At 34.4% G+C, this 22,670-nt stretch overlaps 1 protein-coding gene across 2 annotated transcripts; it reads left to right on the top strand.

Annotated features, from left to right (window-relative positions):
• The first annotated feature begins 1,370 nt into the window (after positions 1 to 1,370).
• Positions 1,371 to 17,232, top strand: LOC18441204 (WAT1-related protein At1g43650). Of its 2 annotated transcripts, XM_011627627.3 has the most exons (7): positions 1,371 to 1,579; positions 2,120 to 2,182; positions 3,731 to 3,847; positions 5,342 to 5,582; positions 13,719 to 13,877; positions 15,067 to 15,218; positions 16,833 to 17,232. In XM_011627627.3, the coding sequence occupies exons 1-7, from the start codon at positions 1,377 to 1,379 to the stop codon at positions 16,954 to 16,956; spliced, it is 1,059 nt and encodes a 352-aa protein (XP_011625929.1). In that variant the 5' UTR covers positions 1,371 to 1,376; the 3' UTR covers positions 16,957 to 17,232. The 2 variants fall into 2 exon arrangements, with proteins under 2 accessions (XP_011625929.1, XP_020527376.1); XM_020671717.2 differs by lacking the exon at positions 2,120 to 2,182 and having other exon boundaries at positions 1,382 to 1,579.
• Positions 17,233 to 22,670: the final 5,438 nt, after the last annotated feature.

The raw sequence follows: 22,670 nt of genomic DNA, 5'->3' as shown, positions 1-22,670 counted from the left end.
ACTTTTTGAACTGGCCGAGTTAGCGGTTACTCATACCCGGGCCTTGGCCAGTTTCCGAGGCCGGTAAGACCTGTCGAACACTGCCTTCCGCTGCTACCTGTTAGTGCCCTGCCCTCAAGATACCCAACGTCAATGCCTAAGATCGTCATCAATGGCCTCACTGCTACCCATTGACGTTAATGCCCCTCTTCTCTTTATATACAACACAGTGATCCTAACGAGCCTTGACCAATACGTGAGGTATATGTCCTTATAAAAACGATCCTATCTAAATCAGGTAAAAAAATATTCCCTGATCTTATTAAAAGTTACTCAAATCAAATATTCTCCTACCAATTTGAATATAAACCCAAAGACCCCAACAATTTTGTTAATTCTGACTTTGTCATTGAAAAACAGAAGTATCCTAATTTGTATGGCTTTCACCGCCCCGCCCCGCCCCGCCCCATCCCCTCCGGGGATTGTGAGAATAAGCGATGACTCTCAACACCATGTCTGCCTTTCCTGCAGTTAGATAAGTTAGTATGGCTTGTAGTAGGGTTTTCTTACTCTTCGGTATAAGGGATAACATGGACTTCTACTCTGCTCTCAATTTAAGACCCGACTTCTAGTGAAGCTATATGCGACCGGAACGATGTCTTTTAGCGGGCACGGCTCCCATCCTATAGCCTGTTAAAAGAATGAAGTCCTCTTCTTTATGGATGGGAACCAGCTCATAAACTAGTCAATTAAAAGAACTGCGTCCTCTTCCCTATGGCGGGGGCCTGTTTGCTTGGGGAAAACATGCCCCTAACAGTAGGGAAGACATGAGCCTACTCATGTTTTTCAATAAATTAGGAAGTTAGTTTTTTTGAAAGTTTCATTGGGTAGTGTCAGCAAGATTGAAAACCATAACATGATAGCTAGGTACAGGGGTGCTACCACCACAACCCAGCCCCTCTCCAAACACTCTAGTTATAGCACATATTTTCTGCCCTAGGACTAGTCTTTCCGGGGAGATTTCGGGTGCGGCTTCATGCTTATTAAAATGACAATAGTGAAGAGAAAGATGAGCAAGAAGGAGAAGAAACGTTTTAACAACTTTTTCTCTAACAAGGGTGCACACAAAAGATGTGGCCCATGATGGAATACTGCTTGAAAGACAGATCTAGAATATCAAACATGTGGCATAGGTTCTCTCAACCGTAGTGGAAATCACCCTATAAACCCCACTACATGATTCATATCGTTAAATTTCCACCCTATAAACCCCACTACATAATTCATATGGTTAATTAATGCTTATCGTACACATTAACTTAATAAACATACCATTAAGTGGGATGCCAACATGTATATAAGTAGCTGAAACTCGTGATCCTATCATCCAATGCACTATGAGCTCTCTTAGCATGTGGTTCACTTCCATGGAGCCTTGCAAACCCTATTTGGCAATGATTTTATCCCAGTCCATATATGCAGGCCTGACCTTGTTCTCCAAGGTAGCCATTAAAGGAGGAATGAACCCCTATGTGTTTGTTGTTTATAGGCAAGCTATAGCCTCAGCAGTATTAGCCCCCTTTGCTTACTTTTTTGAAAGGTAATAAAGTCCAGTTATATGGTTTAATTTTTTCTCTCTTCTAAAACTTATCCAATGAGTAGCAAACCATAGCCTCAGCGGTCATGGCCTCATTTTCTTTCTTTGAAAGTTATCAAACCTCAGTTAGAGTTTTTATTTCTTCTTCTCTTTTAAATCAAACTTGTATTCGATGCGTGATTTGATAATAAATGAGAGAGAGAGAGAGATTAAATCAAACTTTTATTCAATGAGTGATTTGATTAATAAATGAGAGAGATAGAGAAAGTGAGAGAGAGATTAAATCAAACATTTATTCAATGTGTAATTTGATTAATAAATGTGTGTGTGTGAGAGAGATTAATCAAACTTTTATTCAATGAGTGATTTGATTAATAAATAGGAGAGAGAGATTAAATCAAACTTTTATTCAATGTATGATTTGATTAATAAAAGAGAGAGAGAGAGAGAGAGAGAGAGAGAGAGAGAGAGTTTGTCCGAATCTTCATTGTTGGCTTTCTATTGTTAAATTAATATTATGCTTTATTTTATGATCATGGTCAGGAAGAAGGCTCCTGCAATGTCCTTTACACTCTTTTGCAAGGTTTTCTTGCTGGCCTTAATAGGGTGAGGAATGTTTTTCTTTCTTATCACTTGTTTTGAAAATGAAGGGAAAGAAATGAATAGCATAAGCCTGTGTTAGTACTGGGCCATGTGTTTGGATACTCGCCGGTCGTGGCCCGAGGGGAGTTATTCGGCCGGGTCTATTATGAGAGGGCTAAAAAGTGCTCGAATTTTTTTAAAAAGATATAATTGATTTCTAGTAGGAGAATCTTTCAAAAATTAAAAAAGAAAATGACAAAATAGGTAATATGGGACAAACAAAACAAAAACCTCACTAATCTTTTCCAGTAGATATCCAAATAAAATATGATATATTTATAAAATATTTTTTTTATTTTTTTGTTTAATTTTTTCGAAAAACATTTTTATATACCTCAACTTGTACATAAAAGTTGGAGATGCTTGGCCTCACTATTGAGTGAGGCTGAGTAACTCAGCCGAGTCCAGGTGGACTTCACCAAGTCTTGAAAGACTAAGCCTAACTTTGGGTTCGGGAAGAGCTAACTATTAAAGACCGCCCAAACATGTGATTGGAAATTAACTGGTCAGCTTTATTAGATCTAGATTGCCATTGAGCCGTTTAGGGTTCTGGTCCAATCAAAATGGACTTCAATTGTTAGTTGAACAACTTAGACTGTACTTTAAGAAAAATATAGAAAAAGCATTTGTAAATATTGCAAAAGAAGTTGTTCAACTTTATTTAGCTTATTTAATTAATTAAAGGAAAAGTTTACAATGAGACCACATACCTTTTGTACTAGGTGGTCACAATTATTTTGACCATTAGTTGTGAAATTGGGTTGCTGCATGTATTTCAAACGAAATTTTCTCGAACTTTATAATATACCCAAGCAGTCAAACTTCATATTAGATGAGTAACTGTGACCTCCTTATACAATAGGTAAATGTCTACCTTAAACTAAACAAGTAAGATACACTTTTAAATGTTACCGGACAATATAGTTTCGATGTTGAAAATCTTATAATAGCTTAAAAATACATGGTCAACCCTAATTATGAAATTAAAATTTGTTCAACCCTAATTATGAAATTAATTTTTTTAAAAATAGTGCACTTCGAGCGGATCTAAAAATACTTGAAGCTCTTTGAAAATAGACGGTTCAAGTAACTTGTTACAAGATATAATATTTTTAGGTCTAACAATAAATTATTTTTATATTCATAAATCTCAAAGTCGAAATGATCAATTGGAAGGTTTTCCAACTTCAGAACAACTTTTCTATCGGATTTTCGGAGTGAACCTTGCTTCTATAGAATAAGGTTGCCACCTTATATGAACTTTTTTTTTAATCAAAACCAACTAGTCTGATGGATTGAAACCAATTAAATTTTTTTTTTTTGTTAAGTTTTCCTCCAAATCTAATTTTTATAATGGACTAGACCGTCGTGGCCATCAAACCAAGTGATTTGATCCGACCAGTAGGTCCGGTCCAACCTTGATAACAATGCAAAACTACAATAAGCTTATGTGGATATTGCATAAATAAAGAATTTGATGAAGAAAAAGGCATGCATTGTATTGTATTGTAGGATTACTGTGAGCATGGACTTGTACTACGTTGCGTTCAAATACACGACAGCAACCTTCGCAGCCGCAACCTCCAACGCCATTCCTGCTCTTACGTTTCTCATGGCCATTCTTCTTAGGTAAAACTACAACACCCCTCTCTCTCCACAAAATACCAAAAGTGTCCATAGCAGAGAGCGATCTAATGAACTCTTAACTGCAACTTACACCTTGTGAGACAGCAAGTCAGATGATGAAATACTTTTAATTGCAACTGACGAGAGAGAGAGAGAGAGAGAGAGAGAGAGAGAGAGAGAGAGAGAGAGAGAGAGATTGATTGATTATGAAGCGGTACTCGGAGGCCTGATGAAACTCCTTTAATTGCTAGTAGTGTTCAGACTCCCGTTACTCGGATTTGCCCTATGGGAGATTTTGAGTTGCCGCGAGTTGTGTGACCAACTCGAGGCATATAATTTTTTTAAAAAAACTATAATTTTTTAAAAGATAGAACAAATATTTTATAAATTTTTTAAGAGTAACAATCCTATGACACTCTCGCACATCTGTGTGTGTAGGATTTTAAAGGATCACCATTAAATTTGGCACAAATCTCTAAAAAAGTCAAGTCTCACATCCATGTGATAACTTTTCTAGAGATCTGTGCCAAATTTAATGATGATCTTTGGGTTCCTATACACATGAGTGTGGGAGGGTCTCATAGAATCATTACTCATTTTTTAAGTGATTTTGATGTTTTTGGTAACATTGGTGGTGTTTTGAGACAAAATCCCTATTTTTATATTTTGTAATCTTTTAATTTCTTTATAGTGTCCCAAATTGTAAAGGAAAATTATTTAATGTGGGCTGGACCGCGTCACCACATATGCAGTCTAAAAAGAGTAAACCATCCATCTTAAAGATGGATGCAAGTAGGTGTTCCATCTAAAAACAATAGAAACTAACGGTCCAACTTAAAGATGGATGCATGTAGGTGTTCCATCTAAAAACAATAGAAACTAACGGTCCAAATGTTACCTTACTAGAATTTTTTTTTTTAAAATTTACTTAATTTTTCATAATCATGATCTACATGTTAGAGATTACATATCCTTAAATATTAAATCCAAAAATACATCTAAATAATAGATTGATTAATAGGCCCGCATTTCTACATTTGTGGGCTTGTTGTAAATTAATTTTTCTGGATCCATTTTTCCTCTACTTTTTAAAGCTTAAATTTTTGAAGTTGTTTTATTTATTTATTCTACTTTCTCTTATATGTTTTTATTTTTTCAGATTTTTCATTTTTTTTTCTTTTATTTTTTAAGGTATATTGGCCCTATACCGGACTTGGGCAAGTCCACTCGAACTTGCTCGAATAACTTGGCTCGGCCAAGAGGAGGTCCCTTGGCCAGCCGAATTTCAAAACCTCGAGTGCAACACGAGAGAGAGAGAGAGAGAGAGAGAGAGAGAGAGAGAGAGAGAGAGAGAGAGAGAGAGAGAGAGAGAGAGAGAGAGAGAGAGAGAGAGAGAGAGAGAGAGAGAGAGAGAGAGAGAGAGAGAGAGAGAGAGAGAGAGAGAGAGAGAGAGCATTACATATGAAGTGATAATGCAATCCACCCCCTTTTTTGTAGGATGGAAAGGCTTAACATGGGGTATGTCCACGGTCAAGTGAAGGTTGTAGGGGCAGTGATTTGCATAACAGGGGCTTTCATACTGTCCTTGTACAAAGGTCCTCCTCTTAAGTCTCTCAACTTGCACCATTCATCTCTGCATTCCATCACCTCTTCAACTGCAAGTAAGGACGAATGGGTGAAAGGTGCCTTCCTCATGCTCACATGCAATGCAGCATGGGCCTTATGGCTCGTTTTGCAGGTTGGCCTATTGCTGATGCTTGCATTATTTATTTATTTATTTATTTAATGTAATGCATTATTTATTCATTCCTACAATTCGAAAGGTGACTTTTTAAGAACTGTGTTTAGTTGCCGACTTTTAGTGGCACTGCATCCTAAGTTCGATTCCTACTTAGCGGTACTATATCTCAAGTTCGATTCCTGCTTTTTAACTAAAAAAAATAAACTAATAAGTAAAGCATACCATTCACTACTAGAGTACGGTATTCTTGCACTATAAGATGGTAACTACTAAGTTTAAGTGAAAGATGGTGTATAGATTTTATACTCTTCATGAGTCATGATATAGTTTTCATTCACTACTAGAGTATTCTTGCACTATGAGATGGTAACTACTAAGTATATGTGAAAGATGGTGTATTTTATACTCTTCATGAATCATGATATAGTTTTCATTGGTGAGTATAGGGAATATCTCGGAATGGGGTTGAGGTCGCGGTGTAGTATCACTTGGGCATTAGCTCCTGGTCTAGGTTTTTATTCTCTTTGATACATTTAAAAACTACAAACTATTTCTAAAACAAGTAGGGGCTTCTATTCTTTACTGATCTACCTAAAACAAAAGTATAGTGAATCTCAACTATACGTTGTAGTGAATCTCCACCAACTCCTTCTTCGTCATCCTCTTTTTCATCATCGTCTTTCTACTGATAGAAGATTGATGAACTCTACAACCATCATGGCCATTTAGACTGCTATATACCTCCCCGAATTTTCCAACCAATTAAATAAAAAACTTATTATTATTATTTTTGAATAGGTTAAGCTCGGGTTTTCTAATGTTTATAAAGGTGCAATTTCAAAACGAAAATTTTTATTACATTACAACTTGACAGTACAAATAAGCTGCACCATATAAATTCAGTAAAAAAGAGTATTCCGACCTTTTATTTGGTCATTTCGACTTCAAAATATATAGATATAAAAAGAAAATTGAATTTCAAGTCCTAAAAGTAGTGAATCGTGTAATAAGTCATCTGGGTTGTCTAATTTCAAGATTTTCGAATATTTATAGATCTACCTGATATGCACTATTTTAAAATTTTTAATTTCATAATTAGGGTTGAACATGAAGTTTTGTGCCATAATAATGGTTTCGACACCAAGACTATATCTGCCGACAAAATTTGGAGTGTGACTTACTTTATAATATAAGGTGGTCAACTTATACAAACCTCACCCTTCGAATTTTTTTTTTTTTTTTTTTAAAATTCTTTAAAGGACACAATGCAATCATTTATCATTTACATATGCATCTAAATAATCCATCGGAGATATTGTTTGAATGTTGAAACATCCTCTAATAGATCATCTTGACATCGCGATGTATGAATATGAAAAAAAAAAAAATTTATGAGTCCCAGGAATAGTGCATCTTGTAACACATTATCTAGACCGTCCATTTTTAAGATTTCCATATGTTAATAGATCTAGTTGATTTTAACCATTTTTAGAGCTTAAAATTTTATGCTTAGATATAAAAATAGATTTTCAGATATAATCCTAAGAATTTTTTACATCAAAATTACATTTTATAATAAAATTTGGAGATGTGTCTTAATTGACTTGTTTAAGGTTGCAATCTTATACAAACCACACCTTTTATCTAATGAACACATATATTATGCGTATGGGAAGCATAATGTATGCCTACCTCCTTAGTTAAAAGATGTACTTGGGAGGAGTTTTTTAATCTAAAATTTTGGGAACCACCAAAGAATCACTATATGATTATTTTCTAAGGAAAAAAACTTAAGTTTTTGAGTTTTTGACCCTTAAATCTTGCCCTTCAAACTTTGGACGGTCTCTGTCTTGTCTTGATACATTTTCTTTTTAGTACATAGAGAGTTTAATTCCATTTTTATTTTTATTTTTTTTATTTTTATTGAGGTTAGACAATGGGTTGAAGATGTTACATTCCTAAAATTTGCAGTCTAAAATTACTCTTCTATTGGGTTTTACCACAGGGAGTAAATGGGTAATATATTCCCACAAGAGTATAAAATCTTTTAGCTTATCTTATAATGTTTTTATTTTGGAAGAAATTTTATAAAATAACAATCAAGGTGATTTTATTGAGAAAAAGTACATAATAAGATTATTTACTTTTAGTTTGAGGAGGTCACATTTACTTTGGCCGTCGTATGTGGAACGGGGATCCATTTACTTTTCATTCAAGGTCACAATAATTTTGGCCTTTGGCCACGAAATCAGGCATTTCAAAGTGTGGCAGTGATCAGATTTAAATTTCAAAAAAAAAATTAAATCTAAATTTGATGAGATACCTATATATTCATAGATCACATTTGATGGTTATTGATAATTGAAACCGTTCTCATAGTATACGATCCCTTTTGTAAATTATGAATCTTCATTAAAATAGTTTGCGGTTTGGGTCCCAGCCATTAAACTCGAGGATGCCATATTAGCAGTTTAAAATTTGATCACTCACATTTATTTCTATATGAATCGAAACTTTAGTGTCGAAAATTTATGTCCGTACTATAAATAAAATAGAGAGTTACGTGGAGGTCTAAATTTTGAAAAACTTACATAGAGGTCTATTTGTTTGCTTTTTAATTTTGCTTTTTGTCCGATGTTCCAAACATCATATTATTATTATTATTATTGTTATAAAGTTTTTGAAGTGTAGGGATCAATCTGTGTATAGATCCTTTAACCACTTAGTTTATGTGAAGATTATGCAAGCCAAGGGGTCCAAATTCTAGAACCTTACACCATACGTGGACCATACATTGCAGCCTAGGGATATGTTTGAGGCTTACACTTCGGACCACATGGCTTGCGTGAACATTATATGACATGCTTCTCGGATCCACCTGGGAGATCTCCCGCATGTTAATATTATTACTATGACTTATGATGTTGTTCGTGTTCTCCATGAAATCTGTATTCCTCTCCAAGATTGATTATGAAAACATAGGGACCACCTAAATATGATATTTTACAATAGTTTAGGGCCGTGAACGTCAAGGATATCCTCATTAGTTGCAACGGCTTGGGTACGGGTCAGGTTTGGCCAGAATATTATATTTATATGTGTAAATTACAAAGAAGAACGGTCAACCCACTTTTTTTTATTTTTCCAAAATTGACTCTCGGTGTGAGGATATCCTTGGACCAAATTTGATTTTATTTTTTTTTAATTTTTTTTCATTAGTAGGGTACTACCCTAAAGCTTGGGGCATTGCCCTACTAACGGAAAAATTAAAATTGAGGATTTCATCCTCATACCAAAAGGCAAATTTGAAAAAAATAAAAAAAAGTGGGTTGGCCGACATTCTTTGTAATTTCTACCTAAAAACTGAACATTTCATATTTTAGAAATTGTTTTAAGGTATGTATGTAAAGCACTCTTCAAAATTTTAACTTTTGTAGTCCATACTTTCTAAAATCTCAGTCACGTGTTGAGCTTTTGCGAGAAATAAAGTCCTCTTTTACTTGCCATCTAAGAAACATAGACACATATCCTAGGGTTTGACCATATGTCGATATTTGGCGGACATCAATACGTATGTTGACACTTTTGAGCATGCATACGACATCTCTATTAACTTTCCACTACTATATCTTTTTTTTAGACACATTTCTTCTTTTGAAAGTGATGTTTCTTTTTTTAGAAACTTCATTCTTCATTAAAAGTATTTTATTTTATAAGTAACAAATATTTAAAAGTAACAAATATTTTAAAATAAAATTAGTAGTTTAGAATAAAAAATAAAATTTTTATTAATTAAATTAGGGTTTTCATAAGTCATTGTTACTATAAATAAAAAATAAGATTTTTTTGAACTACTATGAAATTTTTTATGTTTTCTCTCTCCTCAACTAGTTTCTCTCTTTACAAGTCATGAACCACTACTGGTTTCCCCCTTTTTAAGTCTGTGAACTATTGATTTCTTTCTTTCCAAGTTATGGACCACTAGATATTCATCTTTCTTCTTTGTGTGTTTTGTGCCATCTAAAATCTTTATTGTTCCATATATTTTTCCCATTAATGGTATGAATTGTATTGCACCTTGCCATGTGCTGGCAATTGATTTTTAGTAGTTTTGAAAGCTTATAGTTAGGCACTTTTCAATAGCTACACAATAAGGGTGCTACATTTTGAATTAATGATTAATAGCGTGTCTGGATGTCATTTTTTGGGGTTCACGTCTCTAACACTCGTATCTGTGTTAAAAATAAACATTGTGTCTGTATCTATATAATATAGTTTGCTATCCATCAAAATGATTGAAAACTCCTATTCTAGACCATGGAAGTGAACAATTTTGTTGAGTGAGCTCCCAAAGAAAGAACATGGTTCACTCTAGACAATTAGAAAACTTTGATAACAATTGTTGCATCATGAGGGAAGACACTCTTTGGTACAATTTCTAAATTTGGAGTATGTTCACTTGATTTGGTATATTTTTAAGAGAAAATATCTACATATCTCTTATTTTTAGATTTCATTTCTTGATAAACTCAATATTTTAAAAGATATCTTCTAACCCCTTGGCCACTTTAAACCTATTTTTTAACCTAAATAAATATGAGAAAGACCTAAACCGAATCATTTCTCTCTCTTCACTTATATACCCCAAATTTCTCTTTCTCTTTCTTCCTACATCTGTCACTCTCTCTCTCCTCCTCTCAAACTTAAAAAAGGAATTTTTTTCTAAACTTTTTTCCCTCTCCCCATCTCCCAAACTCCTCATACACACACACACACACACACTCTCTCTCTCTGTATTCCCTTATTTTTTCTCTCCGAGTCATCTCTCTTTTTGTATTCTACTATTTTTTTTCCCTAGTTCTATCTCTCTTTTTGTATTCTCCATTCTTTTTCTCTTTCCCTATCTCTCACTCTCTCCCTTCCCGTGTCTTCTTCCCGATCTCTCTCTCCCCATCTCCCAGACCCCCCCTCTCTCTCTCTCTCTCTCTCTCTCTCCTAATATTTCTCCTTATTTTTTCTCTCCATGTCTTCTATCTTTTTTCGTATTTCCCATTCTTTTTCTCTCCCCTGTTTCCCACTTTCTTCACACCGAACTCTTTCTTTGCAGCATAAATATATAAAATTATATGGAAAACATAGATGGTGCATAAATGTTCAATGGAGGTCAGTAAATATTTTCAGGAACTAATATAGATATAGTTTTCAAAAGACATTCTCTAAGTTTTCAAAGGTTCCCAAAACATCATCTGCGCTTTCAAATGGGTTGACAGTCAAGTTGGAGCTTTCAGATGGGTTGGCAATTAAATTGGAGCTTTTAGATTACTTGCCAGTCGAATTGGGATGTGCAATTTATTTATCAAATTGATAGCTCTCGAATTTGTCTATCACGGGGAGAGAGAAAGCGTTAGGAGAGCACCGGAAGAGAGAGTGAGAGACACAGGGAGAGGAAATGGGGAAATAGAGAGAGGGGTTTCATTATAGGGAGAGAGAAAACGTGGGTTTGGCAGATGTGGAGAGAGAAAACGTGAAGGGAGAGAGGTTTAGAAAGAGAGGATGATTTTAGAAAAGATGTCTTTTTAGATTTGTTCGGCCTAAAAAAACATATTTAAATTAGCTCAGAGGGTTAGAAGAAATAAAATCTACAATTTTTATACCCAAAGATATCTTTTAAAACTTTGTGTCTATTGTGAAATAAAAATCTCAAAATAAGAGGTATTGAGATATTTTTCCTATTTTTAAAGCACCAGCCTATTTAAAGCAGGTTTATTAGATATTTTAAGATTGCAAAAAAACACCAACGCAGACCCGTTTGCTTTTCTTTTTTTTTTAATAGTTTTGTCCTGCGTCTTTTGTTTTTCATACCTATACTCATTTTGATCAATTTTATATTCCAAAGTAGCTTAAAATGAAGCAATTTGGTTATGCGGGTTTTGAATAATCAATAGCAAGTATAGACTCATTTAAGTTTTTGAAATTTTACGTGTGGACCTGAAAACAAATGCAGCATTACCGCATGGCCTATAATTTCCCTGATTTTATGTCTAGGTCCTAGTTTGTGTTTTTTTTTTTCTATTCCTGCTTTGGCCTTTTTTTGATGTTATAAACATGTGACCTTTTTTTTCTTCTTCTTCTATTTTTAATTCTTTTATTTTTTACTTTTTATTTTTTATTTTTTATTTTAAACCATCATGAATTCTATGGCTGTATGAAGCCCCATGTATCATACCACCCTATTTCTAGGGGAGCTGATATTAGAAATACCGAATTGCCCTATGATGGGAGCAATCCGATATTCCAAATATCAAATTACCCCATGCTCCTAAAATTTTAGAGTTTTGTTTAGTATGTAGCGCTACAATGTCTATAACCTCGGAGTACCTATCCTTAGTGTGTCCTTTTGTCTCCCTTCTATGTTCTAAAAAACGAATTATTGTTATTTTATAACTGTGAAGTACGTGTAAAAATTTCAATACCTTTTTTTATTTCAAGAAGTGTTACATGAGTCGGGGGACACATTCCTACATTTGTGCCCCCGAGGCATAAACCATCAATCAAAGAATAGATGTAAATGATGGTCTCTCAAAAAAAATAAAATAATAGTTCAAATATTTCTTTCAAAAAATTTTATTTTAGTTTCTAAAAGTATTTCTTTTAACACATGCATGATCTCCATTCTAGTGACTACATATTCCTTAAAAAGTAAGGTCAAAATACATTTTGAAATCAATTATTGGGGGGCTGCATTTCTACATTTGAGTCCATGGATTCATAGAGACCGTGTCATTTTGATTTAGAGGCTGAATCCTAGCCAAAATTTTGGTATTCCTATTACAAAAGTTATTTTATGATATTTTTCTCACAGTTTTATTGAGGTGATTTTAAAAGATGTTTAACAACATTTATTTGGTCAAACCAGTGCATAGGCACCTTCACGTTCAGATATGATGAGTGCTTTAAAAAAAAAAGAAGGTATTGGGTGGCCCGGGACACATCAAAACTCCCTATACTTAAAAAAAGAAGAAAAAGTGCATAAAATATGGAGAAGTCAGACGTTTAGAATATTGAATATTGAGATGTTTTCAATATCGGGCTACCTTAGAGATGGTGCAATTTGAAATTTGGGCATACGACAGTCTTAAAATTCATATCAAATTTGAAAAAAAAAAAAGAACAAGAAAAGGAAAAACTGATTCGATGTTTGCAATATCGAACCAAGGCAAAACATGAATATAAAGAACCCGAAAAAGAAGAAAAGTGGAATAAAATGTGCAAATATAGACCATGCAGTAATTCTGCATTTGCTTTCAGATCCACATGTAAATTATCCTGAACTTTAAAATATGTAAGTTAAACGTTACAACCCTTGCTAATCTAGAATTCAAAGCAACAAAATTGTCTAGACTCCGTAGCTTGAAACAACATAATGCTTCAAACCTTCTAGTAGAAGGGCGACTTTCTCTATGAAATCATCATGGGCACTGGATCTTTTGGATGCTTGAGTCGATTGTTTGTTCTAAAAACTCAGCCCGAGTCCTGGATTCCTCCCTGACCCAACCTAGTAACTCGGCCAAGTCTGAATAGATTTAGCCAAGTAGTGTATAGAGCCCAAAACGCCTTTAAAACAAAAATAAAAAAGTCGTTTAAGATAAATAAAATTTGTAAAGTGAAGCAAAACTAAAGACAACATAAAAAGTCCGAAAAACCTAGAAAAAATATAAAACATAGATATAAAAAAAATTGATTCATAGTTGGAGACATTGAAGAAAGATGATAATATAAAGATAGGGCACATGACAAGAAATGCTCACAAATCATTATAAAAAAATCCAAATTACATAGATTTGTACATTACTTCTATATTCATATATACATTTTGAAAATTTTTAGCCTTTTTTTTTTGGTTTATAGTTTGAGTTACACCGGAGTACTCGGCATGCTTAGGAACCAAGTCCAAGTAACTTGGCCGAATCCAAGTGGATATCCCCCAGTTTTTAATATGTGGTTTGGTATCTATTCATGAATGTGCACTAAGATACTAAATGCTTATAATAAAAATTATATATATATATATATATATATACTTACAGAAAAAAAAAGGGGACCTCTTATACATTCTTTCTCTTTCTCTTGTAGGCTCCCTTGATGAAGGCCTATCCTGCAAAATTGACTTTGACAACTCTACAATGCTTTCTTAGTGCACTCCAGTCTGCAATTGTGGCCTTCGCCATTGAGAGAAGACCCTCTTCATGGAAACTAAATTGGGATCTTAATCTCCTCTCAGTGGTATATTGTGTAAGTCCTAGCCTCCATGAACCCTTTACATTGGCCCTTCAATTTTGCATGATTAAGGCATTATAGGTGTGGTTCAAAGAAGGGCATAGTTTTCTTTCTTTATATGCACTACCATGCTTTTGTTTTCCAAAATAACAGATATCCCTCCCATTGATTGCTTTTCCTTCTCAGGAAAAAGGATTTATCCTTTTATTATGTATGGTTTTTGAGTGGGTATCCTACAAACGCGAGCCATGGCCCTAGCCTGGCACAAATCTGGCCCAGGTGTGCCCAAGCTCTGCTCACGGGCCTATGGTGGTCTGGCCCAGTGTAGGAAAGATCAGGCGGTTCAAATTCTAACCCGGTTAGATTGGAACCGGCTACCCGCTTTAGGTTACCCTGCTGGTTATTTTTTTAAAAAATTAAAACAAATTATAGAAATCTCAAAAAAAATGGAATTTTCTTGTAATGCATTTTTTAATGTTTTTTATCATTTGGGAAAATATTGGAAATTATTTTGACCCTTATAACTTATTTTTATATTTTTCCATCTTTTTAAAAAATTTCAAAAATACCCTTGAGCATAGATCGATTATTTTAAATCTATTTTTTTCATTAATTTTCCCACGAGTTGCCCAATTAGGATGTTTGAACTGGCCGATTCACTTCCAGCCCCATGCCTTGTTAACCGTTTCGGTTTGATTTTCCTACACCGGTCTGGCCATAATCCTTGTCTTTCACTACGGGTATGCTCAACCCATTGCCTCGTAATTGGATCTATCTTGAAACAAGATTGACCTACATAAAAATAAAAAATAAAAATAAAATGGAGAAGGTAATGAAATGTTATCCTACAGGATTGAATTTTTCATTTGGTAATCATAAATGATATTTGTCATTCTAAGATAAATAGGAAAATGGCTCTTGACTCGGTTGTCGGGACCATAAAACTAGATCTTGACATCAAGGGCTCCAATCCCTCCTGCTTTCTCACCCACAAAAAAAAAGAAAAAAAAGAAACCGATTTCAACATGAAATAGTGCCTCAAATCAATATACAATTCAAACCTTCTAAGATTCATCAGATCTTAAATCTTCCTACAAAAACTTAAATTTCTAATATCATCAAACAAATTAGCTTCTTGAGAAATTTATGTGGGTGAGATTTGTATCCTAAAGCTGGGAACTAAGTGTTCAATAATCCATGACAGGGGGTTGCTGTTACTGGTCTGACATATTGGCTTAATTTGTGGTGCATTGAGAAGAAAGGCCCAGTCTTCACAGCCATGTTCACGCCATTAGTCCTCCTCATAACTGCAATTTTGTCAGCCCTCTTATGGAATGAGCCACTGTATTGGGGAAGGTTTGTTATACCAACTATGAGTTTATTACTATCTTGCAAACCATGCAAAATGGCCTTTACGATTATGCACTTGGAGCTGATAACTATAAGAATATTCACTATTGTTGGTAGAGTAAAATGGTAGAAAATTCGAAATAAGGGGTGTACTGCATGCGTTTTAGAGGAAGGGAAATTTTATTAAATGGTCAAACCACCTTAAAAAATGAATGGAGTTGGTAAAATCAACAATTTGACTAAAAAAGTGAATCTTTTAAAGTGGCTTTCTTTTTGGTGCATCCTCAAGAATTCTATCAACAAATTTCCAAATTGCTCTTTTCCGAGGTTTGTTACTTCGAATAGAAGTTATTTGGTAATTTGAACTCGCTCAAGTCATTTGAGCCAAATAACCTAAACATCACTGCTTGTATGAAATCTCAAAATAGGAATATATTTTTTTATTGAAAAATATTGTTTGGATTTAGATCCCAGAACAAGTGGGGTATTTTTTTGTAATTTGTCCCAACTTAACTAGTTCAAGCCAAAAAGATGTAAATAACTTATACTTGATCTAGTTTCCAATCTCGTAATTTTTAATGAAAATAATGTGTTTCAGACCTTCGGGCTTTAGCCCTGGAAGAAGAAGGGTATTGAGGTTATTTGTATCAAGTAAATTAACTTGAGAAAAATTGAACTTTTATAACAAACTAATTGAAGGGAAAGGTTTTTATATTTCCCGTACAACATGGAAGTTCTATCCTCCCCTTACGACCCAGCTGTCCAATTTTGATCAAGAGAGCCACTCACTATTTGATCTTAGATCCGACGTTTCAAAGTATTTTATTTTTAGTTTTTTTTAAAACTTGTATGAATATGAAATTTGGTACGTGATATCTTCTCATTGGGGCGAACCTATAAAAAATATTAAAAATAATTTTTCGATAAAATATAATAATCAAAATACCACTTGAAACTTTCAGGGGTATTTTGGTTATTTTATTTTATTGAAAATATTTTTTTTGTATTTTTTGCAGTACGAGTTTAATAGAGGATTGAACGTACAAAATTTGGTGTCAAAATAGTTTATAGAAAAAAAACTAAAAATAAAATAGTGTAAAGACGTGACATTTTATGGCTAAGGCTTGTTGAAATTACATATTGAAAATTGTTGTTTTGAAGTGGGAAAGTAATTAAATTTATTATCTTGATCTAGAAAATTATGGATTAAAAAGAGAAATTGATTTCAAGCCCCATAAGCACTATGTTTTGTAGCATGCTATCTATATTGTATATTTTCAAGCAGATCTATACTATTTTTGGGACTTCAGAATGGAATGAGTATTCAGACCATTACATGTTTCCACTTCGAAAGTGTAGTTTTCTCAAATATTCACTTCGGTAAACTATAGCTTAGGACGGATTCCGTGATCAGCTTTATTTTTCATTTATTTTAGAAACATCATTTTAATTTTCATTTTTTCATTTTTCATTTTTTCAGTAAAGTTATATATTTTTTCAGTAAAGTTAGTTTTCATTTTTTCAGTAAAGTTATATATTTGACAAAAAAAAATATTTACTATGATATTGTGACCTCAATTAAGGTCACAAAGAATAAGAAAAAGTGGGTGGGCCTTGCAGTATGATAGGGGGAGTTTTGATAGTGGGTGGTCTATACGGCGTTCTATGGGGCAAGAGAAAGGAAGAAAAGGTGGCCCTTGAGCAAGACCTGTTGCCACACATTCAATCCAAAGGAGAGCCATGATGCCCCAAGCTTCCTAGTTCAAGAGATTCTCTTTCTCTCTCTCCCTAAAACAACCAATCCAAATACTTGTGTCTCCCTCTTCAAAACAGGAATACCATTACAAGAGTCTCTCTCTCCTAGAAAAACCTGTCGTCAATTCAAGAAGCTAGAAAATTGTGTGAGTGCTTGTAAGTGATGCCTTCAAATTCTGTGAGTGCCCTGCAAATGCAACAGTTGCAATATGTATATATGTTTTCTTCATTTTAATAAGAGTAAATTACATACAAGTACTTTTTCGAGGTTAATTATCAAATGGATTGTATACAGTGAGACCATTTATCTTTGGGTTTTGTTAAGCTACACCACTTGTGGTGTAGACCTTTAAAGTGCTTAACATTTTTAGATATTTAGATACCCTTATTCTATAATATAATAACTTTTTGTTTAGAGGTATTTTAAGTAATTAGTCAAAAGTAAATTAGTAAATGGGTAGCCTCTAGGAGCTCTATAAAAATGGCCCCTTTTGCCATACGAAAAACAATCAAACAAACTATACACTCTCAACTAACCTTTTCGTAAACAATTATTTGTGAAATTCCACATAGATTAATATAGCCCTCATCTCTCTCTCTCTTTCTGTTCTTTTTTCTCTTTCTCTCTCTATTTAACACATAAGACTCTGGTGTTGACTGTGGGTTTCAAGTTTTGGTGCACAGAGCTTTGGAACATCAGAAGAGACATTTCTGTTTTCTGTATCCCGAGGACGAGTTGCCCTTCTAATAGAAATCTATTATAGCATCGAAGAGGGGCTAATATCGTCTTAAGATAACACTCCTATGTACTTGAAAACAAGAAGGAATCAATTTTCCTTTTCCATAAATCCTACCATCTTTTGCCCCTATTTTACCTAAATGGTTTCCAACAATTCAAGACGATATTTTATACGTGAAAACAATGAGACTACCATGACTTTCTTGAAAGTCATGAACTGCGATTTTATAAAACTCGAGCACTTCAATTGATTGAATTTTAAGAGATGGCAATAGAAGGTCCTTTTTCTGCTTACTAATCTTAAATTGGCTAACATAATCACTGAATCTATGCCTGTACTACCGACACCATTTAATGATTCCACCGACGAGCAAACTCAAACTTATAAAAGATGGATGCAAGATGACTATATTTGAAAATTTTATGTCCTCAACGCTTTGGCAAATCCTATATATAACATGCATGGATCAGTTGCCATGGCGAAGGAGCTATGGAAGCTTCTTAAAACCAAATACCTCACATAAGAGTTTGGTAATAAAAGGTTTCTTAAATCTAATTTTTCGAACTTTAAATTCATTGAAAACAATGCAATTATTCCCCAAATACATGAATTGCAGCTTGTAGTGAATGAATTTAAAGATTGTAAAATTCAATTAGATGAATCTTTTCTAATAGGCACTATACTCACAAACTACCCTCATCTTAGTATGAGTATTAAAAGAAAATAAAATTGAAGATAGTGGAGCTTGATTTTTTTCAACTTCAAAGATCTCTTCAAATTGAAGAAGATGATAGACTTCATCGAAAGAAAGATTTATATAATTTTAAATTAAGACAAACCTTATCGAGCAAAAATCAAGTGCTCAAAATAAAAAGAAGCCTTTCTTTCCTATGATCCATAATGATACTTCTAATGTCCATAATTGTTTAAAATCTATTTTTTCACTACTTCTCAACTTCATTTGGATATGTTTTGTTTAATATATTTAAATATATTTTTCATAGTTTTTTATATTTTTTGGTAAAATATCTCGATACATCCAATTTTTAAGTTTTCTATCTCATTAGACCCAAGATTTCAAAACATATCTAAGCATAAAATTCTTAAGTCTTATATCTTCTAACTACCTGATTAACTTTACTCACTTTTAACTTATTTTTTTAGCCTAAACAAATCTGACAAAGATGTTCTAAACCTTTTCGTTTCTCACTCTTCACATGCTATTCCCCTAAATTTCTTTTTCTCCCCCTCCAAACCCCCCCCTCCCAAATAGCTTTCCCCAGACCCTTTCTCTCTCTGTATTTTCCCCCTCTCTCTCTCTCTCCCTCATGTCTCTCACACTCTCTCCCCCCTGTTTCCATGTACCTCTCTCTCTATGTGTCTGTTTCCCCAACTCCTCTCTCCCCATTACTTAATATCTTGGTGATGGGCTTAATCTATGACTGGTCTTTTGAGGATATTGCTGCAACCTTAAAGAGTGTGTGTCAACAATTGGTAGACACGGCCAAAGGATCGAGAGAGATTGGACACTTGGGCTCTGAACTTAACTACATTAGAGCCACCCTTCTGATGGACCCGGGCCCAGTAACCCTGCAACTCAAGTTTTTAGGTGCTCAGGCACCAATAAAAATCTATGTGAAGTGAAAATCTTATTTTAGAATACACGAGGCTTCCTACAAAGGCTTTCTTCAAGTATTTTAGAATACATGAGGCTTCCTACAAAGGCTTTCTTCAAGTTATTTGGGACCCAAACTGTCTTCTCCCGAGTCTTTCATAATCCTGGTCTTTTTTTTAGTATGTATTTTGTTCTCTTGTCCCTCCTATGGCTTCAAATTGTGGTTTTCGACGCCCCCACCTGGCCCAGTCAGGGAAGATTTTTAGGGGAAACTACTCCACGTCTAGTTGAATACTCCCTGCCGTGCTGCATTGGGGGGGATTGGAATAAAAGCAACTCCTGCATGGTTGGTTGTACCCAAGTTCAAAAGAACACAGAAAAGGCTTAACCATCGTGAAAGCTAAGAGAGACTATGAAGGTTAACATGATCAAAGTCGATGGTAAAGAGGGAGAATGCTTCAATTTTTTAAAAAATCAGAGGCTGATTAGACCTAGTTGTTTCCCATGGCGAGCATGCGTATGGGCTCAAAGCATGTCAATTTAAGAACACTAGCATGTTTTGGCCAGAAGAAATCAATCACCTTCAACTTGATTTATAACAAAACTGAAAAATGTCCTGTGAAGTAAATCCATAAGAATATCCCCTGATTCCAAATAGAAATGCAATCTAGCCACAGGGTCGGGAAACACGGAGAAACCGAGGTTGGGGAAACACAGGAAGAGATAGAGAGGGTGGGGGTGAGAGAGGGGTTTGGGGAAGTAGGACGTAAAGAGAGTGGGAGACAGGGAGAGAGAGTGGGGCATCGAGAGAGAGAGAGAAGGGGTTTGGGGAGAATAACATGGCAGAGAGAGAAAGAAATTTGGGGGAATATAACGTAAACCGAGAGGATGGGTTTAGGACGAGCGTGTCTTTATCATATTTGTTTCGATTAAAAGAAATTGTTTAAAGTAGGTAAAGTTAACCAAATGCGTCACGAGAGATGATACTTATGATTTCTATGCTCCAAGATATATTTTGAATTTTGAATCTATTAAGATAAAAAACTTAAAAATAGTGGGTACGGGGATATTTTTTATATTTTTTAAAGACTGATGAACTGGCCGGGTTATCGCTTACTCAGATGAGGTGGCCCTTGGCTAGTTTCTGAGGCCTGTTTGAATTGTCGAACAGTGCCTTCGGCTGCTACCTGTTAGTGCCCTCAAGAAACACAACGTCAATGTTAGTCCCAATAAAGAAAATTAATAAATAATTAAATAAAATAAATAAACAACTTACTCGGATCTGTCTTTAAATCACACGAGGGATTCAAGGTTCCGTACCAAAACCTATAAACCAAGCCATCCGGTGACAGACTACTTTGAGAGTCCTCTTGGTGAATCTTCTTCACCTTCCATCTCTATTTTTCTATCCTTTTTATCTCTTTTTTAGAGAGGTTAAACTCCTTTTATAGAGAACACATTTATCTTGTAATTCTCGCATTCATAGTCTATAGGAATTGAGATTCGAGTGTAATTTCTGCTTTAAGTCTCTTACGTGCAGCTAATTAGGATCAACAAGTTGTCACCAAACTGTTAATCCTATGTAATGAGTTAAATCTGTCATTAGTCCACTAATGACTCATATAATAGGATATCATCCAAGCATTCCCACAATTTACAAGTAATCCAAACCAGTATTCGTAAAATCGAACCGAAATGGTTAACCAGACATGAGCCCAAAGCGGTTTAACTGGCCTAACCAATAAACCGGCAGATTTAATCACTCTAACTGGACAAGTCTTGGGCGGTAAAAACAATGTTGAAAAAAATAAGAAAATACAAAAAAAATCTACTAAAATATAAAAAACATATAAAGAATGATTAAAACAAAACGCATTCAAGTGAAATTGAAAATTAATAAAAAAAAATCGATTTTAACCCATTTTATATTTTACAATAGCTATTTTTAAAATTTCTAAAAAGATGGAAACTATAAAAATGAGTATTAATAATCAAAATAATTTTTAATATTACCATAATGTAAAGAATATTTAAATGTACATTACAAGTCAAATTCCTTATTTTTGAGAATTTATATACATTCATTTGAATTATTTTATTTTAAATACTGGGTGATCACCCTAACCGCCTAAAACCATAACCGGCCACTAGTGGGATCCGATCTAACCGGGCAGTTAGATTGGGCGATTTTGTAAAAATGATCCAAATACACCACTGGGTTTTTCCTCCATTGATACTGAATTTTTCCTCCAGTGATAACATCCTATTAAAACTTAAAAATAGATTCATGTTAACCACATGAGCTTTCTACCTACACTTCAATATGACTTTTGTATCCTTATCGAAAAAATGAATTTTTGAGAGAATAAAAGTCATGGGTCACGTTTCGAACAGTCAATGACAAAGACGTTCGTCAATTGCTTCACACTGCAACCCATTGATGTTAATGCCTCTCTCCTCTTTATATACAACCCAAAAAAGTGATCCACAGTTCCACAATGATCCTAACAAGACTTAACCAATACGTGCGGTATATACAACTAAAAAAGTGATCCACAGTTCCACACTGATCCCAACAAGACTTAACCAATTCGCGAGGTATATACAACTCAAAAAAGTGATCCACAAATTCCACACTGAAATTTCGGCCTATTTTCGGATGTTGAACATTCGAAAATCTTTCCAATTTTTGTTGTTCAACATCCGAAAATAGGTAAAGTCATCTTTTTTAAAAAACTGCGATATAAAAAGCAAAAAACGGATATACATGTAACAACATAAACTATTTGATAAATCTGTAATAAAGCAAAGTATAGCAAATATTTATGTAATTTTCTCAAAAAAAAAATCCGAACTTGTGTGGCTTTCGCCGCTCCAGCCAACCCGTCCCCTCCGACGTGTGTGAGAATCAACGATGACTCTCAGCACTACATGTTTTCTGCATTAGGATCAGTCTTTTTGGCGCGATTTCGGGTGCGGCTTCATGCTTAATCAAATGACAACAATGATGAGAAGGCTGAGGAAGAAGGAGAAGAAACGTTTCAAAACTTTTTCTACTAACAACGGTTCACACATAAGATGTGACCCCATGAGAGAATACTGCTTGAAAGAGGGATCTAGAATATCAAACACTTGGCGTTGGTGCTCTCAACCCTAGTGGAAATCACCATAAATCCCACTACATTATTCATACGTTTAATTGATTCTCATCATACAGAAACATATAATTAAGTGAAAGGCCATCATGTGTATAAGTAAGCTGAAACTTGTGATTCTATCATCCTATGCACTATGAGCTCTCTTAGCACGTGGTTCACTTCCATGGAGTCTTGCAAACCTTATTTGGCA

This window comes from Amborella trichopoda, chromosome 11 (genome assembly GCF_054954075.1).
Source record: "Amborella trichopoda isolate Santa Cruz 75 chromosome 11, AtrichopodaSantaCruz75HAP2 v2.0, whole genome shotgun sequence".
In the NCBI taxonomy this organism is placed as follows: Eukaryota; Viridiplantae; Streptophyta; class Magnoliopsida; order Amborellales; family Amborellaceae; genus Amborella; species Amborella trichopoda.
This window is presented reverse-complemented; position numbering and strand designations above follow the sequence as displayed.